The 25958-nt window shown below is 45.4% G+C and overlaps 1 protein-coding gene across 1 annotated transcript; it reads left to right on the forward strand.

The window, feature by feature from the left end:
- Positions 1-101: 101 nt before the first annotated feature.
- On the forward strand, positions 102-25958 carry LOC144152864 (mitochondrial S-adenosylmethionine carrier protein-like). Its single transcript, XM_077684375.1, has 9 exons — positions 102-306; positions 409-565; positions 1726-1835; positions 5976-6080; positions 8594-8686; positions 11032-11095; positions 15191-15255; positions 21310-21383; positions 25589-25958. Exons 1-9 carry the CDS (start codon positions 265-267, stop codon positions 25809-25811), a joined length of 933 nt encoding a protein of 310 aa, XP_077540501.1. The 5' UTR covers positions 102-264; the 3' UTR covers positions 25812-25958.

The raw sequence follows: 25958 nt of genomic DNA on the forward strand, positions 1-25958 counted from the left end.
ACACACTTATAATTATTCTGCAATATTCATGCTTTAGCTACAACTTGCGTGATTAAGATTAGATTACGATAGTGTAGCCTCACGTGTAGCTCACATTTGTTTCATCACGTGACCTTGCCGGAGCTTTAGCGCTTGTGCCGCTTGTCGCATTTTCGGATGAAGGAAACGATGCCGTTCTTTGCTGTGGTGAGCCTGTAGCAGACAGCAAAAAATGATACCGATTTTTAAGATGCTAGGTTCTGAGAGCAACTCTGACTAAGCAAAATGGGAAACGTGAAGACCCCTTCATTCTTCGTTTCATTAGTGGTGGGTTTCGCTGATGCTTGCTAGATCGATTTGAGACACGTGCGCGCGATGTATGGGCGCCGGTAGTGTGTGTTTAATATATGTGCTATTTTTATTTTTCAGGCTGGTGCCATTGCCGGGACGACTGTGGATGTCGTCTTGTTTCCACTCGACACACTTAAAACCCGCTTGCAAAGCCAGCAGGGCTTCCTGAAGGCCGGGGGTTTCTCAAAAATTTACTCCGGTATTGCATCCGCTGCGCTTGGCTCCGCACCTACGTGTAAGTACAGCTTATTGAAACTATATTACAAGCTCGCACTGCGTAACAATACGAGTTTTATTTTATCGATCTCATTCGCCTGCGTCGGCTTTGTGGTGTCCATTGGCAAAAGAGCCACCCTGACTCAACCGTACAGCTTTACGTGGTGGTGGTCTTGCATTATGGAGTGTAGCATTTCGCGGCCGGGCTACAGCTGGGGGCAAGGCGGCCGTACGTTCTCTGTGATCGGTCAGGGCAATGGCCGGCCAGCGCTCATAGCTTGCGACAAGGAAACCAGCTGTGCTGACATTTCCTCTCTGCGGGCTAATAATAAACCTGCTTGAAACTTCTCGATGGCAAACTCATCTATGCCATAGGAAAAAAAAAAGCTTATTTAAATATCTTTTTATTCACATTGCGTAGAAGATTTTGTGGCCAGACCTTACAGTTGGGAACATGGAAAATGTTTAGGCTGCAGACGCTGTTGAGAAATGCATAAAAAATTTCTCGAAGCGTTGAAAGGTGATCCCAGGGACTATACGTACCTTGGACAGATTTTTATCGCTGTGTCTAAATATATGCTGAACATACCAGCACCGTAAAGGTGCATCGAAGCAAAGAATAGTAAGTAAATAATTCACAGTGACTCTGACCAGTTTGGCCGGTTGGGTATAGACTGACTGCTCTCACCGGGAATTGGGAAGTGGGCATGACAGTGACTCGACCCTAGCTAGCCAGTGAGCGGTTTAGCCAGTTGGATAAAAATAAAGACGGACTGCTCGCATCGGGAGGTCTGAAGCACATGGCTAAAATGGAGGGCCTCTGAATTGCTTAGAATACAGCGGTGGGTGCATCCAATGGGCTGGAGCTGGCATTCACGGTGTGACGCATTTTTAGTCTCCTGAGCACATCCAGTGTTCCGTGTGATATGGCCAAGAGAGAGAGAGAGAGAGAGAGGCAACGGCTGGTACCCGAGGCTGAGCAGTGCATGTTCAGAAGGCATTTGGAAGTAAGGCGCTGCCGCTTCCCATAGATCCACCACTGGACAGCTCAGTTGTGGCTGCTGGGGTTTGTATCAGAGCGCAATAATGTGGTGACTTTTCCAATTCCCACCTTATCGGATGCTTTCAATCACTACGAATGTGTATGCGTTGTTTCTTTTTTCTTTTTTTTCATTCCAGCTGCACTTTTTTTCTGCACTTACGAGGGTGTGAAACAACTGCTGGGACCAACTATGCCAGGTTTTATGACTCCAGTAGTGCCCAGCATAGCAGCAGCCTGCGGCGAAGTGGTGGGTATGCTGCAAGGTACATACTAGTGCATACAATCTTCAACGTCTCGCAGCACTTTTCCGGGTGAATTGATACCTCTTCTTAAAAACAATGCAAAGTCTTAGTGGTAGTAGACTGATAAAAATTGGTGTAACTGTATCTCGGTCTTGCTTGTGTGTAACGTTTTATAAGGCAGCAATGCCTACGTTTGATTGTTGCTTAGGGACTAGCGGGGCATTTTTGACTAATTTGATTTGCCTGCATAGCTGATTGCAAAGCAGGTTCACAGTGCAAAACTTAGTACTGGCCTGGCTTTGCCACTTTCTTTCGTTACCACGGGAAATTGACCAATTTTTAGGGGTCTAAGAAACCATTTTTTTTGTTCTAAACTTATTGGTTAGGCACATAAGCAGATGATTCAACGCCTTTCCCAACAACGCCAGTTTGTTATAATGTTTTCATAAGAAATGCTTGCTAAAAAATTATCAAATTCAAAAATTTAGTCTAGACGTTGAAGAAAGGAAATTGAGTTGCTCGAAACAATTTGTGAGATATAAAAAAAAAAAAAGGCTAGCATGCATGGTGCCCGTACCTTGGGGTGAAGCCCAACCTCCATTCCAAAATGCACAATTTTGGATGGTTCTGTAGAAGAAATCTGGTGGTTTGACATTATTAGAGGCACTGATTAGATCACACGTGATAGAAAATCCCTTGTCAATGGCCACGTCCAGCATAAGATTCAGGGCAGGCAAGCAATGCGCAAACCCGGTGGTGGATGCTGGTTGACGTTGTGATCATCACTGATGTGTCAGAAACTTCACGTGCGATTTATTATCATCTTCTGACTCGTTGGGTAGCCCTGCTTGCAAAAATAAGGTGCAGTGCGCTAGAATCGTGTCCAGCAAGCTTTCACCGAGCTGCTGTTGCAGGAAGAAAAGAGTTCAGCGCTACAAGCCTGCTACATTTCAGCGCCACCTAATATTATCGAAAAGAAACTATATCAAACCTGTTAAAGATTTTGCCAGAATAGACAGTTCTACTAAGAAGTGGCACTAGACCTCCGGAAATGCCCTCAAATGGAAACGAAAGTGGCCTGTGTACAGCTGGTGATGTTTAAGTCGCATTGGAAGGGCTCTCGTTGTCTGAACTGATATCCAACGACTTGGTGTTATCTTTCGAGTTTCAGCTGGAGCTGTTATCACAGAAGCAACGCTTTGGGGGAGTGAAATAACGAGCTGTGTGATTTTTTCAAAGAACAATAGTGGGCGACCTAGGTGCTATGGCAAATCTGCTTGAAGTTGGGTAACTGCATAGTAGCGCCAAATATAAATTTCCCAACACAAAAGCGAAACTGAAAATGCAGGAAACTGGCTGAAAATACTAGGTCCACTTGTTAGACATGCAGGGCACCTTCAGAAATCGGCTTTGGCAGAAGAAAGCTGCCCTTTCTACAAACCGAAGCTCACTAGTTGATAGCTGGTGTCATTTTCAGGTAATTATCACCCCTCAATACTGTCGGATTACAAATCTGACAACATACATTGGTATTTGATTTGCTGGGAGCCTTTTAATCAAGAACATTTGATGTTAATGCAGCATAACCACGAGCGGCATGCTTTTTTGGCATACGCAGCAGCCATGCCCTCTTTCGCAAAAACACACGCACTTCAGCTCGCGAAAACGCTGTCAAAACTCTGAATGTCGCTGGAGCGGGAAAATTTAAACTGATTCTAAAAGTGAAGTCTGACCAATGGTGCATTAGGTGCCTAAGAAACTACTACAACATGTTGAAATTGGCAGTTTAGAGTATCGATCACTGGTGATCGATTTGAATAGGCGAGGTAGCGAAAGAGTTAAGCATTAAATTTGAATTTAAAATGGTAGACTTGTGCTATAGCAAAAAAAAAAGTAATAAAAAGTAGAACCAGTTCCAGTATCTGCATTGTTACATTAGTACATCCTGGGTTTCTAACTGATAGTATTCGAAGGTATCGGGAGAAAAAGTCTACATTACGCTTGGACAGCAGCCAAAACACATTGCGGTGACGCCCTTCAAAAGCACGTCTGCTGCCGAGATACTGGCTGTGCAGCCTATTTTATCTGCAAGCTTCTTCGTTTGCTCGTATGAGTTGATATGCCATTGGTAAACAGCTACACCAAACAGGGTCGATTCAACTGCATGTGCTAGGTGTCTTTTCGAAGTGATTGGGTGGAGCGGCTGAATTTGCGGTTGCTATCTTTTGGCACGCTAACACTTTGCAGTTTTTGGGTTTTTCTTTTATTCCTCATTCTCGTACAGTCGGTTCCCATTAATACGAAGCCCACGGGGCTGTAAAACACTTTGAAATAAATGAACTTCCAATTAAACAAAAAGCACAAGAACAACATTGTTATTAGTCTGCAACACATCTCCCTTCTTGATTTCATGCAGAATCTCAATTTTCAATGCAAGTGGAGTGTACGACACGGGTTGCCTTGGTAGTTGAGTCTTATCGTTAAAATCATAGCCTGAAGTGGCCACCACACAAACTGCTCACACGGCGCTGTGTGCAACAAAGAAGGTTGAAGACGTGTGGACCTCAAAACAGGGAGATGCATACGCTGGCGCGAGTCTCAATTGGCCCGCTGCTTTACCAACTGTGTGCTGCCTCAGTTGCGATGGCACCAACATCAGTACAGAACAAGGCGCTGTTTTTGCGTTTGAATTTTTTTATATTTGTCGAAAATTGACAGTCAGCTTGATGCATTTTATTCAAAATAACTTCCTATATTCATAATAACTAACTTTATTCAAAATAGTGGGTTTTTGCTTTGAATTATCGAGCAGTTCCTTCTGTAAGATTGCATGTAAAATTTCCGGAACCAGCACACCACTTCTAATTACTCAAAAATAACAATGAAGTGACTTCAAATTATCGAGAGCCTTTCTATGACCCAAACAGTAGCAATCTGGCTCAAGCGGAAATCACTACTCAGGCCTTGTATGAAGGAAGCACGTCCCGTGCTTGAGTTCATGATAAGGGGTAACAAAATAAGCACACTCATTCTGTGCATCACTGTACAGTAGTACCACCGCTCAGCGAAAGTGCTTTAAAATGGCGCAGCACACGCTCAGCTGAAGTGACACTGTTCGGTCCTTCTGACTACAAGCAGTGTATCGACTCATGTGAGCCAGTGACGATGCATGCTTGGTTAAAACAGGCTGCACAGCCAGTGTCTCAACAGCAGACGCTCTTCTGCATGGTGGCGCCGAAGTGCGTTCCGTCTACTGCTTGCGTGAAATTCACTTTGTTGCTCCTGACAGCACCCTAAAAGCTGCACTGGATTCACTGGAAGGGGTTTTAGAGGGTACTGTTTGTCTTCGGCAAAAGGATATACACTCTACAGCTTTCAGTTGCTCGAGCCCTTTATAACTGAAATTGCGATTCTCAGCCGCGGCGGCCACTTTTCTCATGGAGGCGAAAAGTGAAAATGTTCGTGTGGGTGAGATTTTGACGCACGTTAAAGATCCCCAGGTGGTCAAAATTAATTTGGAGCCCTCTACTACGGCGCGCTTCGTTGCCTGTGTAGCATCGGTGCGTTAAACCTCATAGTCATCATAAAGATACCTTAAAGGTACGTCTGCAAGTACAGTAAAGCCTCGTTACAAAATACACTCTAGGGAGCTGGAAAGTGTGTCTCTTGTATGCAATGTTGCTAACATGGCAAACATTGGGAAACTAACCAAAATGCTTTTATTCAAATGTCTCTTATAACCAAGTGTATCTTGTAACAGAGTCTCTTGTAACGAGGCTCTACTGTATGCGAAACTTGAAATGCTTGCTATGGGCGTTTGCTACTCAATATTTTGCAGTGATGTTTTGCCCATCGAAGTATCCGAATACATGTAAACAAATTGCACTCAATGCGGTGGTTACACTTGTCCTCCTTTAATTTGCACTTTTGATGTAATTGCTTCTGTGCATGTACTTACTATCTACTTGGTTCATCTCTAGCTCAGTGGGAATGAGGAACCTTCATGGGTTCTGTGATGTGTCAACTTTTGTTTGATAACTGGGGTGGTCACTTGTGCTTCATTGTACTCTGTGGGACCTTAGTCAGAGTGTGTTTCCTACTTGCGTGTTTGACTTGCTGTGTTCAAGAGCGGCATTCTTTTTCAGGCGGCTTGCACCCTGAGGGTTCCTGTAGAGGTTGTGAAGCAGCGAACTCAGGCGAATCATGACACAAGTAGTTGGAGAACCTTCAGGAATGTCATGAACATTGAGGTATGGGCTTTTGTCATGTGTGGGCAATTTTGTTTCTGCTTCGCTGCTTACCCCTTTGGAGTTCACAAAGCTTCATAGTGTCCAGAAAAAGCTTCGTAGTAAGTGTCCAGCAAAGTGGCCAGAGCTAGGTTGGGGATCATTAATAGCTTTAATTGTTCTGCATTGTAAATTTCAATGCAAGAATCAGTGCCTGACCTAAACGTGATGCTTGTGCAGTTGTGAACTTTGCGAAGTTTAATAACGTGATAATGAATAGATACCAGTTCATGCCATGATAAAGCCATCAGGCTGACTTTTTTTTACCAAGCTTGGGAGTCGACTGTTAGCAATACCTTGTGTAGTGTTGTTAGCAGACTGTACAGAGTTTGGCTATGTATAGTTAGAAAGGTTAGGGAAACACTGGCAAGGAGCATAGTTCTCTTTTGTGTCACCTGACTTAAGATTTTTTAAGGTCTTGCACATCGAAACAGCAGAGTACTGTTACGGCTAAATTGCATAGAATAAGTTTATATTTGGGTTGTAATTCAATGTGCTAGTTGCTTAGTCAGCGGGTTCGTCAGCAATTCCATGCATGGTTATGTCCACCTCAGCAGACAATTCACTCACTCGCTCGTAATTACATTTAAGATAATTCGCTCTCCCAGCTGATCTTAAGCATTCGTCAAATATTGTTTATCCCTGCAGATCCCCATCTATTTCCGTGGTGCATTATTAAAATTGGGCATTCATTCATTCTCTTGTAGGGCGCTGTTGAGAAAGAATGGCTTGCTTGATCTTTAGCAATTTCAAAGGGATGTCAGCCTAATGGTGGGTAATGGCGCTGCAAAGATTCACATATGAAACAACCGTCGAGCATGGAAGGGAAGCTCTAGAGTAAAATTTAAAACTAAAAAAATAAATGCAACTTCATGCAGTAGCATCTGAGCGTGTAGATGCCCCACCATTGTATCCTGCTTGGGCTTTTTTTTTTTTTGCTGGAAAGGTGTTCCGCCTCAAAACTATGTCATGAGCTTTGCTGCATTGCTTTGTGGTGTTTGTGGCATTTGCACAGGTTTTAGTGCTCTTGTGGCAGTGGAAGGAACTAAGAGGAGAGGCCATCTTAGTTCCTTGCTGTTCGTAGCATACAGTGAAACCTCGATATATCGAACAGCGCGGTTCCCGCGAAATAGTTCGATATAACCAGAATTCGATATATAAAATCACGCAAAAAACGCGTCATAAACTTGTACAAATCAATAAATGAACGAATTGTGCAGCAAATATTCACTTGGCGCTTCAAAGTATTTTTTCTTTTGGCTTAAAGTACTGCAGCAGGGTAGCCTGGCGTGTTATACACGACTTCCTCAACGTAGCCCAAACGTTCCACAAGCGACAGGCCGGTGCCTTCTATACCGCTGCAGTAGCGGAGCGGTAGGGCCAAAACCGCTGAAGCCTCGGTTGAAGTCGGGAGTGGCGCACTATCAGCGCTTGCGGGTACAACTTCAACAGCATCTTTTTTTGTGCGCTCAGTAGTAACCTCCGCTAGGATCTCCACATCCGTCAACTCCGCCGTCGTTCCGATGCTTTCGTCACCGCCAACAAAGTCATCAATGCACATGCTTCGTGGCTCAACACCAACAAAGCGCTCCAGCTGGCCCCAGGTTTCTTCAAGCTCGCATTCTTCTTTTGCACCGTCCAATTCTGCTTCGGTGCAACCAATGCGCAGCAGTCGGGAACGCCCATCGCGCCACCGCTATCCTCGAGGGTACCGCGGCATAGCTCGCCGCCTGTCAACAGAGCGCGAGCGGTCTGGGCAGTCTGGGGTGGCGGAGTTCGATGTACCCATTTCATGTCCGTCCCAGTTCGAAATAAAAAATTAAAAATGCATGTGATTTTCCGCGTGATATTGAAAGTGTTCGATATAGGCAATAATTCGATATACCCGTGTTCGATATATCGAGGTTTGACTGTATGTGGCGGCTCTGGCAGAGGGAAGGGCCAGTGTGGGGCTCACGGAAGACTACGGGATGGTGCGGTGTGCCGTTACGGCAGCAATTTTACCTTGGTGTCTGCATTGCAAGCGGCCGTACTGACTCTGCCATCGTGGCACATGCCTCTTTGAGGCTGAACACAATTGTCAGCCCCCAGTCGCCCTAGATAGGTAGATCACTTCATCCCACGTGAGTTAGTTGTCCGAAGAGTTCATGTGCAGCAACTTCATTGTACATTGAGCCTGCTGGGTGGTGGGCTCTGCTCCATGCAGTGAGGTCTGAAGAGGCATATTTCGGGTTCAAAACCACACAATGCAAGTCTAAAGCGGCATGGAGGGGCATGATTGGGATTAAATGAGACACAGAGTGGCACGATTGCCGAGGGAAACTTGTCTATTGTACCCTCTAGTCTGTGTACACAGTTTAGAAACCTCTCTGTGTGCTGATAAAAATGCAGAGTCTCTGCATATTCTCCTGGAAGGTGGCAGGGGCTGCAGCAAGCGGCAGAAGATTGTGCTGGTGACTCACATTTGCCTAATGCAGGGGACTCGGGGATTTTACCGGGGCTACTGGACTACTGTGGCAAGAGAGATCCCATTTTCGTTTATCCAGTTCCCCCTCTGGGAGTTTCTAAAGGTACGTCTTTCTTCCTGGCATATTTGCTTGTTTTTTTATTAACCTTGTTGCTTTTTTGAGACTGACTTTTAACCCTTCTTTGTTTTGTATGCATTTTCTTCCCCTGTTCAGATGTTGGGTAATGTCCTCCCCACCCACCCCTTCTCCTTTTAATGGGCCATGAAAGACCTTGACGATATAATTCTTTTACTGCATTGTTTTTATTGCTGCCGATCATGTCACTCAAAAAAGGAATAATTATTTTGCAGAATAGTGACAGTGTTCTTTCTGTTAAACATTGACTGTAAGGCTGAGACACTCTTACTGCACCTTCTTTTAGTTCCGGATTAATTATTGTAATATGTGCGCAATGGGGCTGGGGGAGGTGTGCCCTGCTGGTCATACACTTACAAGTTTTATTCCTGTTGGCAGCGGCTGTATATTTTATAGATGCAAAGTAAAAGACGGCTTTACTGATTCTGACCAGTAGTGGATTGACATTTGATAGACGCAAAACACAAAAGCCACTGGATGTTTGGTGTATGCAGTAGTGGAACGGCTGCGCCATTTGCACTATTGAGCACCAAACTTGTTTAGCTGTGCCACCCTCCGCCAAACGGGCCCTATTGCGCCAAACTCGTTTATCGGTGCTATCCTGCACCGCAGAGCGCAGATTGAGCCACAAGACACGGCCGCCATGACGCCCCGTGCCCGAAAAATTGGCTGAAACATCGTGTTTTCGGTTTCAATGCAATTATGGTTTCAGTCTCATCAAAGTTGTGAGCGGCTATGGAAGTTGGCTTTTGCTTAACTGTAAGGCCACAGGCACTATGCACCTTCTCTGCCTTTGGATTTATTTATGTTGCTTTTGCGCAGTTTTGTTTGCCGGTGCCATCTGCTGCGCCACAATCAATAGAAAATGACCAAAAGTGTTTTTGTGTCACATCACAAACAGATAGAAAACAAAATAATATTCACGTGAAAGGTTGTAGTTTATTGGAGGTGAACTTCAATCTAGTTGACCAATTTTAATGAGCCTAGCTGCATGTATTGAACAAACAGGGTCTCCGACGCTTTGCCCTTGCTCATTGATTTGATGCGCCTTTGTTGGGAGTTAATTATTCATTTTCACCTGTGAAATTTGGGGTTAGATTTGCTTATGTAGATGACTGTCTAGCATTATGCCTTCTGACACGCTCTCGTTACATAGCCTACAGCGTATGTTCGACTCTCGCAAACCCACGATAGGTGAAGACAAAGCTATGTTCTGCTTCCCACATACTGAAACCACTGTTAGATAGAAAAAATGCAAGCAAACACCTTGTTTTATAAACTGCCGCCGTGAGTTTAAAGAGTTCCCTTAACACTGCCGTCTACCGGTCACGAAGCGAGGCCTGTTATTTGATCTTTTTCGGCTCTGCGCGTGAGGTTTACCCCTTTGAACGGTAATAATGCGGCGCACTCGTTGGAGCCGATGGCAGATAATCCCGCATATTGTAAATTTCCAGATATAGTACAAGAACTGCGTTCCTCGTTTGGAATGTGTTCCAATGCACGGTAGAACGCCTAGTATAGTAGATAAATAGATTAAACTTAATTGGCAGGGGCTGGCACTGCAGCCTGTGCCAGCCCCCCTGCCAAACGTCCTTTCGGGCTGCTCCGAGCCTGCTACAGAAGGCAATTTTGACAGCTTCCAGGACTGCTCCCAAACCCATGTACCCTGTTCCGCCCCTGTATATGCTTAACAAGCCAGTGTGGTTGAAGTTAGTTCAGTGCTCCTTGCTGTTTCGTGAGTTGTAGTTCCTTTAAAGTAAGTTGTAACTGGCATGTCGCAAGCTTTGCCTTTATGTTAACGACCTCATATGAATTAATTATAGCAGTCTGGCACACCTTGAAGATCTCGGAGAGCTGATTTCAGGACTTTACAGTGTGTCAGGCTTCTCTAAAATGCCGGAGCAGTCTTTCTTCTTCCATGAAGGCATCGTTTTTAAGTGAACGCCTAGCTCAATTTTTATTTTGTGTTGGTATCTTAAGAAATCTAAAGCAATTTAAATGAATGTACCTATGCCGAGAATTGCCATAAGCTGTCACTGATGGAATCTGAAAGCTTGCCTACAAAGACGCTCACACACTCAAGACAAACCTGGTACAGACTGTACCCATAACTAAAAACACTGAAATCTGGTTATTTCGAGTTCAGTTTTTGTAAAATAGCTGTGTTTTCAACTAAGCACCTATGCAGGTATTGTGCTCTGCACCCTGAAGTTTCTGCAGCTATTGTGCTAACGTGTTTTATTTTCTGCTTGTCTGTGCAAATCGCTCTAGACTGAGTGGCCAGATCTCTCTTTTTTTTTCTCTCTCTTCAGAACATGTTCGCGAACCCAGATTCACTCCTGACCTGGCAGGCTGCGGTTTGCGGAGCTGTCGCAGGTAGGCTCTTATTCAATTGCATTGTCAGCAGTGTGGAGAGGAGTTTTTAACTCTTTGATGGTCAAATGTTTTTGCCAAATGCGACACCCCCCCCCATCTCCGGGGTCGATTTTTTTTTTTGTTTTGTTGCTGATTTCAGTTCTTTGGACGAGTCTCATTTGAGAAAAAATTGTCACAATTTTTTAGGGTGACCATAACGTGACATAAAGTGACATAATGTGAAGTGACATAGAGTTACCATAAAGTGACAAAGAGAACGACTGAGTAACAGATCAAGCTATAGCTGGTGCACCGCTGTAGTGAAGCGTAAAAAATAAATCGACACAAGAAAAAACTTTCACGTATTTCCGCAGTGTGGCAGCACATGACAAACGGGAGAAATGATCAAGAAAGGCGCTCTTTTTGAAACATACAAGTGATGACGTGCATGTACGTCATTGACCCTGAAAGGGTTAAAAGTGTGCATTTAACAGTGCAAAATGCCACCTCGTGCCTGTTTGACGCAGCTAATTGGTAGTTTAAGATATACCAATCGTGTAGGTGTGTTGTGACATTGGTGCAGCTGCGGATGATTTAGACCTAAGTTTAAGTTGACAGTTGTCTCCTTGACCAGTCTTTAGTGTCAACCAAAACATCACTGCTGGTGGCCATTGGAAACAATCGTGCCAAACTACATTCATTGGCCAATATTCTGTCTCACTGAAGACTGTGAAGGCAGTGGTGGCGGTTGTTTTGGTCACTGACAGTTCAGCATTGGCAAAGGTGATGGTAATAGGAATGATGAACAGCTAGCTTCTTGGCTAATCTCCTGTGTTGGTAGGATTACAAGGAGGACTGTGATTACACTCAACCCTCGTTGTCATGAAGTTGAAGGAGAGCTGCAATTATTTCGTTATATCAATTATAACGGTTTACGGTAATGTATGCTCAGTTGGGTGCACAACTATAAGCATGCAAAGAAGGAAAATGCCTCGCAGCCCACTGTACCGCTGCGCGACCACACGTGCAATGCAAATTGCTTAGAAGACAAATATTTTGCTTGCTCGATGTGCACCCTGCCTATTTTATTGACCACTAGACATAGCTGGAAAACAGTCCATGATGCTCCGTTGTTTCTGACATCACAAGCGAAAGACTCTCTTTTGAGCGGTGGCCACTTGGTCGATGCCGTTTTCGGCGTCGCCATAGGCGCTGCAGAAACTACGTGCTTGCGAACCGTTGGCACGTCAACAGTAGTGCATGGGAGACCACGTCGTCTTCGTCATCGCTTGTGTCGGTTTGTCCGTGATATCTGCGACAATAGTATCGTCGGTCGGCTCCTCCGTAGCAGGGGTTTATTCAGAATTTCAATTTGGGGAGGGAGGGGGGGTTGAAATCTTCCTGGGGGGGAAGGGGGTTGGAGGGCCGTTGGGGGGTGTGTATATATCGTATTTACACGATTGTAAGTCGACTGGAATGCAGGTCGACCCCCAAAAGTTGCATCTCTCGGAAGAAAAAAAATGCGAGCGCCGCCTAGAAATTCGTATCACAAAGAGAAGCTCTTCCATCAACCCGTACGGCGGCTTTACCATCAATGATCGATGCTCCCACAAGAGCCGTGCGCTTGCGGTATGTGCGGTAGATGTTAAAAAAGAAAAGCTTTTGTATAGTGCCCGGAATAACCATGCGCTGTGGGTTGAGCGGGAAGAACACATTCGCTGCGAGATGACAACCATCGAAGCAACTGGCAGCGGCCACTGCCGCGTGATACCAAAACAAACAACATGACGGCTGACGGAAGTGGTCGCGCGCAATTTACTTTTGAGCGACTAACCTCCCATCATCGCGTTCGGAAGTGCACTGAACAATGTAATATGATTTCGGCTACGTTAGCGCCGCCCATTGAATCAAGGCATACGCTAATACTCATTTTGTTTATGAGAGACGAATAAAACGCTTCTTGACACGTTGTTGCATGCGATTCCTGCGCGTCGGCGTTGCGCGGGTGATTTTTTCTCGCCCGCGTCGACAATTCCACGCGTGCGGCAGCTTCCAAGTTCTACGTCGGTATGACGTGTGACGAGCGCAGCTGTGGGAGGAGCCTGACGTCTTGCCCCAATGGCGAGGCGCGCTCTTCATGACGGCAGTTTAAAAGCGCTCGGGACAGCCAGCTGGCGCCGCCGGAGACGTTTAGGCTTACCACGGTGACGGGTATTTGATTGGCGCATTTTTCCTAGTGGTGCGGATGCATTATAGTGTCGTTTTCGACCACATTATCAGCTCCTTTCCTGCACAAACGCTTTCGTTTGTGCCTTCCGTGATATCTTAAAGAGCGGTTAGAAGCGGTTGCTGGAGCTACGCGCACCTCTTCGCGGCTGGTGACGCCGCCATGTTGCCGCCGCCGATCGCGTAGCGCGCAGCATGTGGGTGGTATTCGCGGCAGCGTCAGCGGGGTGCATTCTTGCGAGCAGAAAACACCCCATGCGGTTCACACTTTGGACCATAACCGTGGGAACGAGGGTGCAAAGCTGTCCCCACCTCATAGCACCCCCATTTCTCGTTTTCTTGCCGTTACTAGTGGTAGACGGTTTGTTTTCAATTCTAAGTCGACCCCCAAACATTGGATTGTCAAATTAAAAAAAAAAGGGTCGACCTAGAATCGTGTAAATATGGTATTCGGGCAGACTACAGTGCTCGTGGTTGTGGAATCGTTTTAGCAGGGTGTCGAAATGCTTCCGTTAGGGGGTGTGCATAAATCCCTGCTCCGTAGTGACTGCGTCGGCATTGGCGTTGATATAATCGCAAAAAAAGTCATCTGCTGCAACAACACCGGCGTCACCGAGTGTGTCATTGGAGCAACACTGGCGTCACTGCAACACTGGCGTCGTCCGCCTGCCCGCTTGCATGCTCCGCCCCACTGGCTGAGCCACGGATGGGCTAGAGAGGCTGCGCGCGGCGTGGCTGCGAATAGCCGTGGGGCCGACGTGGGAGTTTTAAAACAGTTGCACCGAATGAGTGTCAAACTCCGCAGAGTGCTTCACGCAGCATGGTTTTTTTTTTGGAGGGGGGGGGGGGGGGGGAAGCGGTTTAAGACTAATTTAGTTTGATATATCCACTAACAGGTTAACCTTACTTCGTTACAATGAGGTTTCAAAGGCATGGTTCTCTATGGAGATTTTGAGAAAATTTCATTTACTTCGTTATATCCCATTACATTTTAACAAGGTTTGAGTGTATTCTGTGTCTTCAAACTGAGGGATATCTCCTGACGATGCAGCACAAACAGTTGCAGCGCAATATAGCACTGGTGAGTTGGAGACGATTGCAGGCTCAACAAAGGATACAAGGCAAACACTTTGTAGTTTGGTAGGCTGCTGTTCATGTTCTCGGGAATATGCTCGACCTATTTTTGCTCACAGCACTTACAGCAAACTTTTATAATAACTAGGCTGTAATGAGGGAACTTGGGCAGTGGGCTGCAACTTTCGTAGTGTTGAGAGGCATTTAAGGGGGAGGAAAAAGAAGAGGCCCTGTTTCTCTGTTCATACTCGTACTCATAACTCATGCTTATAAATTTGTTTATGCTCATACTTACGACTCTGTTTTATCTCATTGCATTCACACTCTTCTTGTGGAGGGAGTTACTCGGAACAGTCCGGACCCGATCATTGAAAGGGGGTGCTTCATAAGAGTATTGGTATGGGCGAGTTGGTACATAGTGAAGTATTGAAGCACAGCACAAGACGAGGGACAGAAACACAAAAGACGACACACACAGTGCTCTATGTGTCATCTTCTGTGTTCTTGTTCCTCATCTTGTGATTAAAAAACGTGGTGCTTCAAGATCCCTGTGGTGGTTTAAAGGAACAGTATCTTGTGCAAGGTGTTATTCATGAGCTGCAGAGTTTCAATTTCACTCTTGAGGACTAAAAGGACATGCTATATTAGATTAGCTGCAAAGCCGTATCCGACAGTGTTGACTTTGAACTACCCACTGAGCACAAACATTCCCAATCATCTTTGGTTGTGTCATTGACTGCCTTTAGGGCATTTTGGGGCAGCGTATTGTTTCGAAGCTTTTTCTCTTCACGTCTTGGCTTCTGCCTTTTTCGACAGGTGGAATTGCAGGAGGGCTCACCACACCACTTGATGTTGCCAAGACGAGGATCATTCTGGCAGAGGTAAGTTGATCACTACCCCCTTTTGTGGAAGTAATTGGCACCGTGGTTTCTGGTGAAAACAAGCCTTTACACCAGGGAAAGGAGCTGATGATGTGGCTGAAATTGTGCTGTTAATCTTAATCCTTGCCACTAGTCAAAGGGGCCGTAATATATGTGTCGTGGTGAAGTCATTGTCAACACTGTTTGTTGGTGAAAACGAAGTTATACTGGAGGGAAAGGAGCTAATGGTGTGGGTGAAAATTGTGCCACTAATGTTCATCTACACCGATGGTGAAAGTTGCCGTCAAATGCAACCTGCAATGATGGTAAGCCTAACTTCCTCTAAGAGAGGACGCCTGGCAGGTCTGAATGTTTGGGACCGTTGCCATAGTCCCCCTGCCTTTGCTCACCCCTTCTTATTGGCTTGGTTAGTCGAGCCCTGCCCATGTGGCACATTCTGACTGGCTCGTTGCGTGCGGCCTGACATCAACATTTTGGCTGCTGTGGCCTACACATGCCATGCTGATGCTTATGTCAAAATAAACTGCATTCTCAGCTTTTTTTAATGGTTTAAAAGTTAAAATTGATTTAAAATACGCTGTGCAGAACAGTCTCTATGGTGCAGGGGTATTTCGTGCTACGCTTTGGCAGCGCTAGGCAGCACACTTCTGTTATTCTGAGCTTTTACCATTTGGCAGAGGAGCTGGAGATAAATGAGTGTAAATTGCTGATAAACACCTGAGCAAAGCCGGCATAACCACAATGGAGGTTTCGTCGTACCCCAGGGATGAGACTCAAGTTTCAAGGGGGGAGAGAAGCGACCATCTGGGTGTAAACTTCACTAGAACAGCAGAGAAGTGCAGTGGAAGAAGAGAGATGTGCGCTTATGCAATACAAAACTTTATGGTGATGATTTTACTTAATGGGGATTGCCCTCAAGTACATCAGAGATGATGGCTCGCAGTAGCAGGTCGATGGCGATAAAGCTGTGAAGCATCAGAGATTCTACCCTTGTGGTTGTGTTATCGTGGGGCAGGTGCCACGGTGCATATAAATTTTGTTACTTTCACCTTGCTTTTCATTGATAACGGGCCGGCATCAGCAAACTAAGCTGTAATGATCGAGCAGTGACCAAAGACGCCAGAACAGGAATCGAGAGTCACTGAGCCCTTGGCACTACTGCTATGTGAATGAGCTGCTTCCGTTTTGATCACGATTGACCAGCTTTCTTTTGTGGGCTTTTCATGCATTGCGCTTCCAGGTAAGCATGTCTGTTCGCATGGCTTGTTCAGGCAGCAGTGGAGGCAGGGTTGTCTGTGCTTCGCCGCCCGTATTGTTTGGCTGTTGCTTGACCATTTCGCTGTTTATGACTTGGGGGACACTGGTCTTGAAGACATTTTTGTTATTTTTGAACCAATCTCATCTCTTTGAAATTTGCACATTAAGTGTGTTTTAACATCCTGAGCACAAATATGCAGTCAGTTTTCATCTAGATAGTCTAAGTTCTAAGTTTTGCAACATGTTATGTCATTCCATTTCGGGCAATTTTTTAATTATCTGCATATGATATACTTGAATAATTCTTGTTCCTTTGTGCTCTCGAAGGACCAGGGAGTGCAACTATACTACAGCAGTAATTTTATCACTGTTTCTGCAATTGCTCTGAACTTATTAAATGTCAGGTCATCAATTATCAATGTTTTCGTAAAACAAAATGAATAAGAAATTGTACTAGTACAAAGAAATTTTATATTTTTCTGGTTTTATTGCACTGTTCAGTTCTTAAGCTTTCAAATGCAGCAAGAATGACGCAAATCCGACCAGCACATCCCAAGATATTGTACCCGACAGTTGACCTCATGGGAAAAAAACTGGTTTTGAGAAAACAAGGCACAAAGTTTGATAATGCAGGGGAAAATGGCCATTTAGCCAACTTCAAATGGTGACAGCTTTGTAAATACTTATGGTACAGCTATAATATTTTGCAGGTACATTCTTTGGGACCTATAGACTGCAAATAAAATTAACGCAGAAAATTGATTTTTTGGCAAATTGTTGGTCCTCAAAACCAGTAATGGCGGTTCTGTTGCTGAGATGCATGCCTCTGTGACTGCTCTGCTGACCATTCCGCTCAGTGGCTGGTTTCGTTTTCTTGTGGGGAAGGTGCAAAGCATTATGTGATGCCACATGTAGCAAGTACGGTATGCTCTCTTGAAGTAATGAATGGGCATAGTATGTGCGTGATGCTGGCTCAAAGTTTTGATACAAGTGGGAGTCGATAGGGGTTCTCCCAGTGACAGAGCAAGGGGGGTTGAGAAAGAACGTTATGTCTGTGAAAGCACTTTGCCTGTTGGTCTCCAACCCGATTTAGCATTTATTTATTTATTTATTTACAGAGTACCCTGAAATGCAGAGGCATTATAGCAGGGGAGTGGGTAACAAAACACAAATGGCAATAAAGTCACTATCACAATCACTGTTTTGTCAATACATAATAACTAAAAGGGAGCACACAACTAAATAACACTTGGACGACAGCATCACAATTCACTAAGTTGACGAGTGAAGGTCACAATACTGGTAGAAATGATGTCGGCTGCCAATTCATTCCCCTGAGATATAGTCCAGGGGAAAAAGAAAACTTTTTTAATTGGTTCTCCACTTTATCTCTTTTATTTCATTACTATGATCCCGTCGTTGTGATATGTAATGGGGTGGTTGCAAATATGTGTCCTTGCTAATTCCTGTCAAGTGGTTATACTGTATACAATATAGAAGTTTTGATCTACGCTTTTTACGTCGCTCCCTGAGAGGTTCCATGCCTATTGATGCTTTCATTTCTGTGACACTTGTCCCCCAAGTGTAATTATTGAGAATGAACCTTGCTCCACTATTCTGTATTGCTTCAAGTTTTTCTATTTAAAGGGACCCTACAACACTCTTTGAGCAGTGCAAGTAAACCTGCGCGACACTTAGCTTACACTACCAGAAATACCTGAGCCAAATATTACACGTGCACGTGAAGTGGTGAGCGCGCAAATCGCTGTGAAAGACGCAGAAAAACCAGCCGCACTCTCTTCAGTTCTCCTCATTATGCACACCTGGCATGGCCTAAGCGACGCCACGGAGGCCATGGCTGTCCGATTGGCTGTCACTAGTAAACTTCGCGGCTAATTTCTCGCATTTCCTGTGACGATACGCCGTTGTCAGCACTGTGTGTGAACCTCTTCTATGCCTGAACCTGTGCACACAGTTTTGCTGTTTCTTTTGTGTTTCGAGTGCGCGTGGAGTTTGAGTGCTGAGCTCAATACTTCCCTTTCAACCAGAACACTCGACAACAAATGTTTATTGCTTCAAAAACGCCCTACCAGCCGGAGCGCACGCTTGCAAGCAGGCACCCATGCCTGCTTTTTTGCGGCACCAGACCGGAAATAAACCCCTCCACGTTTCAGAGACAAGGAGAAAACTCCCCGGCCTGTGATATATCGTAGGCCGCGGAGGAGAATGTTGCGAGCCGCCCCCCTCTCCAGGAGAGAGCGCGCAGCTTTCGTCGCGTTGTCCGTAGTCTAGTTGAGAGGGAACGATTATGCGTGATTTCTGATCGCGCGTAGTGAATGGATTTTCATAATTCTTGCTGGAGGAGATTGCTGAGACAATAGACTTTACCCCAAAATATGTTCCTAGTAGTCGATGGTACGTGTTGCAGGGTCCCTTTAAATAATCTTGGTGAAGGTCATGTTTTCCCATTTGGTGCACTCTCTGTACGGCTCCAACAATCACCTGTCGTTTTTGCTGGCAAAAGGACTTGACCGCATTTTCGCAAGATTCCCAACTTTAAGCCGTGAAGGACAAGATTCAGTCGGCTGCTGCTCTCCACGTCGTCTAACCTGGTAGCCAGAGTCCCTTACCTATGTGAGAAAAAGGGCTGAATTATCCGTATGTCGTCATGGTTGCTGCTGCTTTCCCATTGAAGCTTGCAGGGCCCAACCTCTCGCTTTTGAAGGGTTCATCCCGGAAATACGTCGCTGGTCCTGAGCGGACATGGTGTTGGTACTTGAGACAACAGTCTTGCACGTTCCGGTGACGGGGCCCCATGGTCCCTCGGTGATAGTGTCGGCGCATCAGTGGATGCATCGTGTCATAGGTCGCCAGTTGCCGAAAGTTGCAGCTGCGTGAAAAAAAAAATTCCGAATTATCCACATGTTGTCGCGGTTGCCGTTGCCTTTCCCACTCCCAAAGACATTGTGAGCCCCAAGGGCATTAAATAAAGCCCTTGGGGATCACAATTTGTGATGGATTTATTCTGGACTGCAGAGCAACGTTTACTGGTAATGTTAGGAATATTATTATAGAGGGTACTGTAGGTTACTTTTCTAAGGCTCAAAAGGTGATCCAAAATTGTAAGTTTGCTGCTCCAAAACTGCTAGAGAGCTGCTCCGAAACACCTTCAGAACTGCTTCCTTCCTTGATCCAAAGAAAAGCATTGCTGCACATTCTAACTTGGCTGAACCGTCACTATAGCTGACATATAACTTTGCAGCAACTTAAAATGTACTGCTCGTAACTTATTCACATTTGAATTGCAGCCACAGGTGTGTGTGCATTTCTTTGGCTGTGTTTGGTACAGGCGTAGAGTTTGCTGAGGGAACAAATCCTGCACAACTGGTAGATTGTTGAGCTAAATTTAACCTTGTTTAGGACATCAGCATGGAAGGAGGCCTGTGCAAATAGTGATTTTTGCATTTGAAGCAAATACGAAGCTTCGAACAATCGGGATGTGAACCATACAATTAGTTTCATAAAGGAAAGTTACCAGCAGTAACCGTGAACGGTGCAGTGAGAACTCAATGGCCTCTTTATTTTCATCACATTGTACTCGAAAGTTGGTGAATTTTATTGAGAATAGCTTTAGATTTGACGCATCAGGGAGGACTAGTTGACGGCATGACTTTTCAAAACAGTTCCTAATTGGGTTGTGATGCACGCCACCATCACTGTTGTCATCACCATCACTGTTGCTGCTGATATGCCTGCAGTGAGGTGGTTGCAGAAAAACTTTCGGTTAAGAGTTTCTTTTGTTTTTAGTGTGGCACAGTATTCTTTTTTTTTTTTTTTTTGACATTACCCTCATATGGCTGTCACAAAAAAGGGCTCCAAAATTGAAACTTGCACTCACCCATGCCTTAACCCCTTCCTCCATTTTTGTTTATCTGTGTGGGCCACCGCGCATATATTGAGAATGTCTAACCAACTTGCGTCAGTGATAGCTCGTACAGTATTTGCTTGCATGCGTCTTCACTAAGCATGTTTGCGTAATAAATGCCCCCCTTATATTGGTCATCAAAATTTAGGATGTTTTCACCTTGCGCACAACACTTCCCTGCTGGAAAAATGAAGCGTAAAGGCATCACATGCGGTAGAACCCCCACAGAGATTGGCCAGGTCATAAGAAGTGCTTCTGTTGCTGCCAGGCATTGGGCCCGTTACCGCTTTCTTAGACGACCTTCTCAGCAGAGTGGAGTCTGAACTTTCGAACAGCCTCAGTGAGCTGCAGACAGTGAAATTTTTGTGAGAGAATCTCCAACAATACTAGTAGGAAACAAAATAAAAGGCAATGCATTAGATGTGCAATGTTTTTGTTTCTGTCATTTGTGCTTGATGGATGTTATACCGTGCCTCAGGATACTCTCTAAACTACTGGTAATGGCACAAGTGCACATTTAGCTAACACTTAGTGACGAGTCCCATGGTTGAGATTGCAAAAGAAAAAAAAAATGCTTAGACTTGCATGGAGCAGTAATTTTAAATAATAATAATATATTTCTCGGCCAGATTATAGATTAAATCAGACATCCACGCATACTTCCAAGAAAGTTGTGAAAGTACCATAAAATTTTCTCAGTGGTCTGCTTTTATGTCACCGTTTACTGGGGTTTACTGCATTAATTTTGTCACAGTGCTCGGAGCTGTTTTAGCCGCTGTCTTGGCTAAGTACTGATGCAGTGTTCGAGCAAAATCCATCTCGTTGTTTAGGTGTTGTTTTGTTAAAATTGTGTTTATTAATTAAATTTGCAGAGGACAAGTCATCTGGCTGCTGGGAACATGTATGCGGCCCTCAAAACCGTGTGGCGTGAGAAAGGACTCCCAGGGTAAGTTTTCCCAAATGCCCATTTATGTGCATTTAGAAGATGACATTGTTGTTGCTTTGGAAAAGAATGGTTTCCTCACTTGTTGCATGTTTAGCAGCTGATTACGCAGAAACAGTGTTTTGTGGGTTGGCGGCAAAATGAGATTTATTAATTTTTAGAGTGATACAGTCAAGTCCACTTATAAGGATACCGTTTATAAGAATAGATCGGATATAACGATGAACAGTTATGGCACCGTCAACTTTTGCATTCTTTCTATGGTAAAATAAACCACTTATTACAGTGCTCCAGTGGCACGATATCAGATATAACGATTGAATCCGGTTATATTGTGCACCAAAAGTGCAACAGTGACGACTCTAATGACGCGGTTGCGCAGCCTACTCAGGTAGTGTCTTCATAGGAGGCCCAATGCGTGACACAGTCCTTCGAGTACTTTGTTTCTGCCAAGGGCATTTACCTCAGCTAGGTGAAGCACCTATAGATGCTCTTAGAAAAGATTTGCGCTAGCTTCACACGCGGCAAACAAAGGTGACCGACTGTGGCTTTTTTTCCGCAAATTAGTAGTAGTACGACCTTGCTGGCATGCGAATAAAATGTATTGCGCTCTGTTCCGTCTTTTTATTTTGCAACCCGCCTAATACAATTATCGGTTATAACGATGGGATTTCCTTTGCACTTGGATATTGTTGTAAGTGGACTAGACTGTAGTTTGCACTCAGCAAACGCTCCCAAATAATGAGAAGTAAGCTACCTTTGTCACTAAAAAGAAGAATATACAACCAATTCGTTCTGCCAGTGATGGCATATGGAGCGGAAATTTGTTGCCTTGCTAGACAACTGGAAAGCAAACTTAGATTGGCACAACAACCCATGGAGCGAATAATGTTAAGAGTAACCCTCAAGGACAGGAAACGAGAATCCTGGATTAGGGCGCAAACTCGAGTAGATGTTATAGTTCAAATTAACAAGAAGTGGACTTGGGCTGGCCATGTAGTCGGGCAAAATGACAACCAGTGGACCACGAGGGTAACAGAATTAGTGCCAAGAGATGATTTCAGAAGGGGAAGGCCATCAATACAATTAAAAGATGAAATAAGGGAATTCGGAGGCAAAGAATGGACCACAGCGCAGGACAGGAGCGGCTGGAGGTCGATGGGAGAGGCCTTCGTACTGCAGTCGACCTAGTAGGCTGTTGTTGAATACAGGGATGGTGAGTGTGGGCAGTGGTTTGTGCAGAAAGCATCAGTAGGCGGAGCACTTTGACAAGTTTCTCATTAGCAACCAGTATTCAGGCTTACAAAACATGAGAGGTTTCCATCCCAAAGCACTGGATTGTAAGTGCATTTTAGGCACAATCGTTCTTCCAGCTTGTAATGATGTAATGATATGTGACTGTGCTGTTTCACCATGTTGGTGGTATCCACTGCAACTGACACCATTAGTTGGAGAGAAGGGTAACCAGTTGCAAAAGACACTGTCGTAGCTTCCCAATGAAAGAACGATGTAGCTAAAAAGGTTCTTTCAATGGAGACAGCATTGAGTGCACACAGTATTGGTATTTTGCTTTTCGAAACCAATATTGTGGCGGTGATCAGTGGGGTCCCTCCTCCCTTGAACTTGGCCTGTGTTGTGATGTGGAGAGGGGAGAAAAAGTAGTGCCCTTCCACTCCGTGAAGAAGGATAACCTGCAAAGCTGGACGCAGTACACAAAAGGCACAAAACAAAATGTGTTTGTTTGTAATTTGCGGTCAAGCAATTAAAATATTGCCCAATAAAATTTTGAAGGACTCAAGATTTCTTCTAGTGGACAAACATGGAGCTTTTTATTTTGCTCCCACGTCGTAGACATCTTAGTGTCTGCTTAACACACCGACCTAATCCGCTTGTCCACCGAGGACACCGTAAAGTTCGCATTGAGGCGGGGGACATTCAATTGGGATCAATTTGAAGGAAATCACCTGGGTGGCAAAGAAACAACCAGCAACACCATGTTACGGGTTGTATCAGAGTTGTATCATGCAAGAGACAGCGGGGGGAAGAAGGCACTGCCACCTTTGTCTCCGAAGTTCTGAAAGCTGCCGCTGTGGAGGTTGAAAGTCCTGCGGATCGCTGCTCCGGCGATCACCTTCAAATTAATCCTGACTGTACATGTTTAAACCTCCCACTAGCCAGCACAACAGACATGTCATCAGTGAGGACATGAAACCTGTATCTACGCGTGCATGCCCTCCTCCTTCCCTCCGCTCCCAACTCGTGCCTGATAAACCAGCAACCAGTTATGAGCGCGTGCTTAGAAGTGAAAGGTACCGCCAAAATTGTCACTCTAAAAGCCTTTCAAGCGGAACAAGAAATATTGGCGCATGTCATCGTTGCGGCTCATCCGGGAGATTCCCAGCTACTCGGTGAGCTGAAACTTGCGGTGGAGACTGCGGCGGCAGCGTCTTCCTGTTGTTTCTGCACCAATTCGCACTTCTGTTCGGGCAGATGCTCCTTTGATCTTTGCTGTTCTTCCTCTGAGCGAACACACATGCATTTGGCCATAGGGAGTTAAAACCTGAAAGGACTCGAGCTTTATTCTGGTGTACAAACATGTGGCTGTCTGTTTCCTCCTCGCGTCGTTGGCATCTCACTGTCCGTGTAACACACCAACCCAAACCCAAACCGCTTGACCATTGAGGACAGCTGACATATTGCATTGAGCCGCGAGAGTTCCACGCTTAAATTTCGTGCCAGGACAATGCGCATGTCATCGGCAGCGGCATGAAGGCTAGCTGTGCATGCCCACCCACCTCCTTCTACCCCCAACCAGTGCACACATAAACCAACAATTGGCGATTGGCACGTGCTTAGGCATGACATACACGGGTGGAAATGTCGCGCGGAAGCCGTTCACGCTGAAAATAATTATGGGCTCATGTAGGTGTTCAAAGTGGGCAAGTTGCTCTGGTAACGCCTGATAAGGGTGCTACCGCCGTTATCAGCCGATTGCGCAACTTGTGAAAGAGGCATCGGTGGCGGCGAGGGGAATAATAGCTGTGAAAGCGGTGTCGGCGGTGGCGAGAAGGAGCACCGCAGCGGCGCCAAGTAAATCGATTTCACCAGAATGAAAACTGGGGGGGGGGGGGGGGGGGGTTAGACATAGACTGCTTTGCAGTAAAATAGTGGCGAAGTGTGGCGAAGTTTGAGGGAATCTCAGCATTGGCTTTGTTGAAATTGTGAAAAGTGTAGCTGGGGAAGCGGTTGTCAGCTGTGACTGTCATTGTGCACCCGCCGCGGTGGCTCAGTGGCTAAGGCGTTGCGCTGCTGAGCACGAGGTCGCGGGTTCGATTCCCGGCCGCGGCGGCCGCTTTTCTGATGGAGGCGAAAAGCAAAAACGCCCGTGTGTACGAGATTTCGGCGCACGTTAAAGATCCCCAGGTGGTCCAAACTAATCCGGAGCCCTCCACTACGGCGCGCCTCATCGCCTGCGCTGCGTCGGCGCGTTAAACCCTACAATCAAATCAAAATCAAATCAAAACTGTCATTGTGCATAAAACTGAGATTTTGTTGACTGAGGGGGAATCATATTTGATAAGTTGCGTTTGGATAATTGGAGGGCCTGGTGCCTCCACAAGTGAACTCATGGAAATGATCCTTGGTATGTAATGCTTGTGACCAAGCAAGTGTTAGTTTTTGTGGTGTGTGCAGCATGACCACAATGCGAAGGGCACAGAATGCGGCAGCCTCATGAGGAGCCGAAAAAAACGACGAGCGGCCGTCAAGCTGCCATCTTCTTTATTGAAACATAATACGCGAGAGCGCGCGGCGCGCGGGGGTAAGACAAAACGCCCGTACAAACGAAAAAAACAAACGCCACAAAAGCGCAGGACGGTGCGCGCACTCTGCGGTGAGTCACGGAGTCTCTTGAGCAGGCACGCGCGCTGCAGTACACCTGGCACCACCCGGTGGCCGTTTATTACACAACTAACAGCAAGTGCCTTGCTTTTTTGGGTAAGGAGCTTTGTGGTCTGTTTGCCATATAGTAATCAGAGCTTACTTGCTTTTCATCAAGTTTTGGTGGTTTTTACATCTGTGGACAGCTGTTTCAGAAAACCCTTTGTGCTCGTAAGGTTTGCTTTATATTGTGCCATCTTTTGTGCCGCAAAAGTAATTGTGCAATGCTGCCCATTGCATGTTCTCGTCACTTTTTTCTTTTTTTCAAGGTTGTTTAGTGGAGTCACCCCTAGAGTGGTCTCGCTATCAGTGGGTGGCTTCATCTTCCTGGGAGCCTACGAGCAAAGCAAGCAGATTATCTACCACTTCTTCCCTCCTGCTACAGTCGACACTGCAGCCACCACACCAGTGTTCAATTGGACAGAAATCGACAGCAAAGCACAAAACTCTACGGGCACGTCCGAACTTTCTGTGCCAAGAACAAGCTTATGAAACCGGAATAAGTTGTTAGTATTAGCTATTAGATGATGTTGTTAACAAGGTTCCTTCATATAGCGACGTTTTTGTATAGATTGTTGCCTAGTGATATGCCGCGATTTTCACTTAATGTTAAAATAAAGAACAAGCCTTCTTTTTTGC

The sequence above is a fragment of the Haemaphysalis longicornis genome, unplaced genomic scaffold (genome assembly GCF_048455015.1).
Source record: "Haemaphysalis longicornis isolate Haplotype H1 unplaced genomic scaffold, Haemaphysalis longicornis Haplotype H1 scaffold_9, whole genome shotgun sequence".
Taxonomy (NCBI): Eukaryota; Metazoa; Arthropoda; class Arachnida; order Ixodida; family Ixodidae; genus Haemaphysalis; species Haemaphysalis longicornis.

Coding starts and splice junctions, on each gene's coding strand:
- LOC144152864 (XM_077684375.1), top strand. CDS start 265: ATGGGAAACGTGAAGACCCCTTCATTCTTCGTTTCATTAGTG. Junction 566..1,725: donor GCTTGGCTCCGCACCTACGT/GTAAGTACAGCT, acceptor TTTTCATTCCAG/CTGCACTTTTTTTCTGCACT. Junction 1,836..5,975: donor CAGCAGCCTGCGGCGAAGTG/GTGGGTATGCTG, acceptor ATTCTTTTTCAG/GCGGCTTGCACCCTGAGGGT.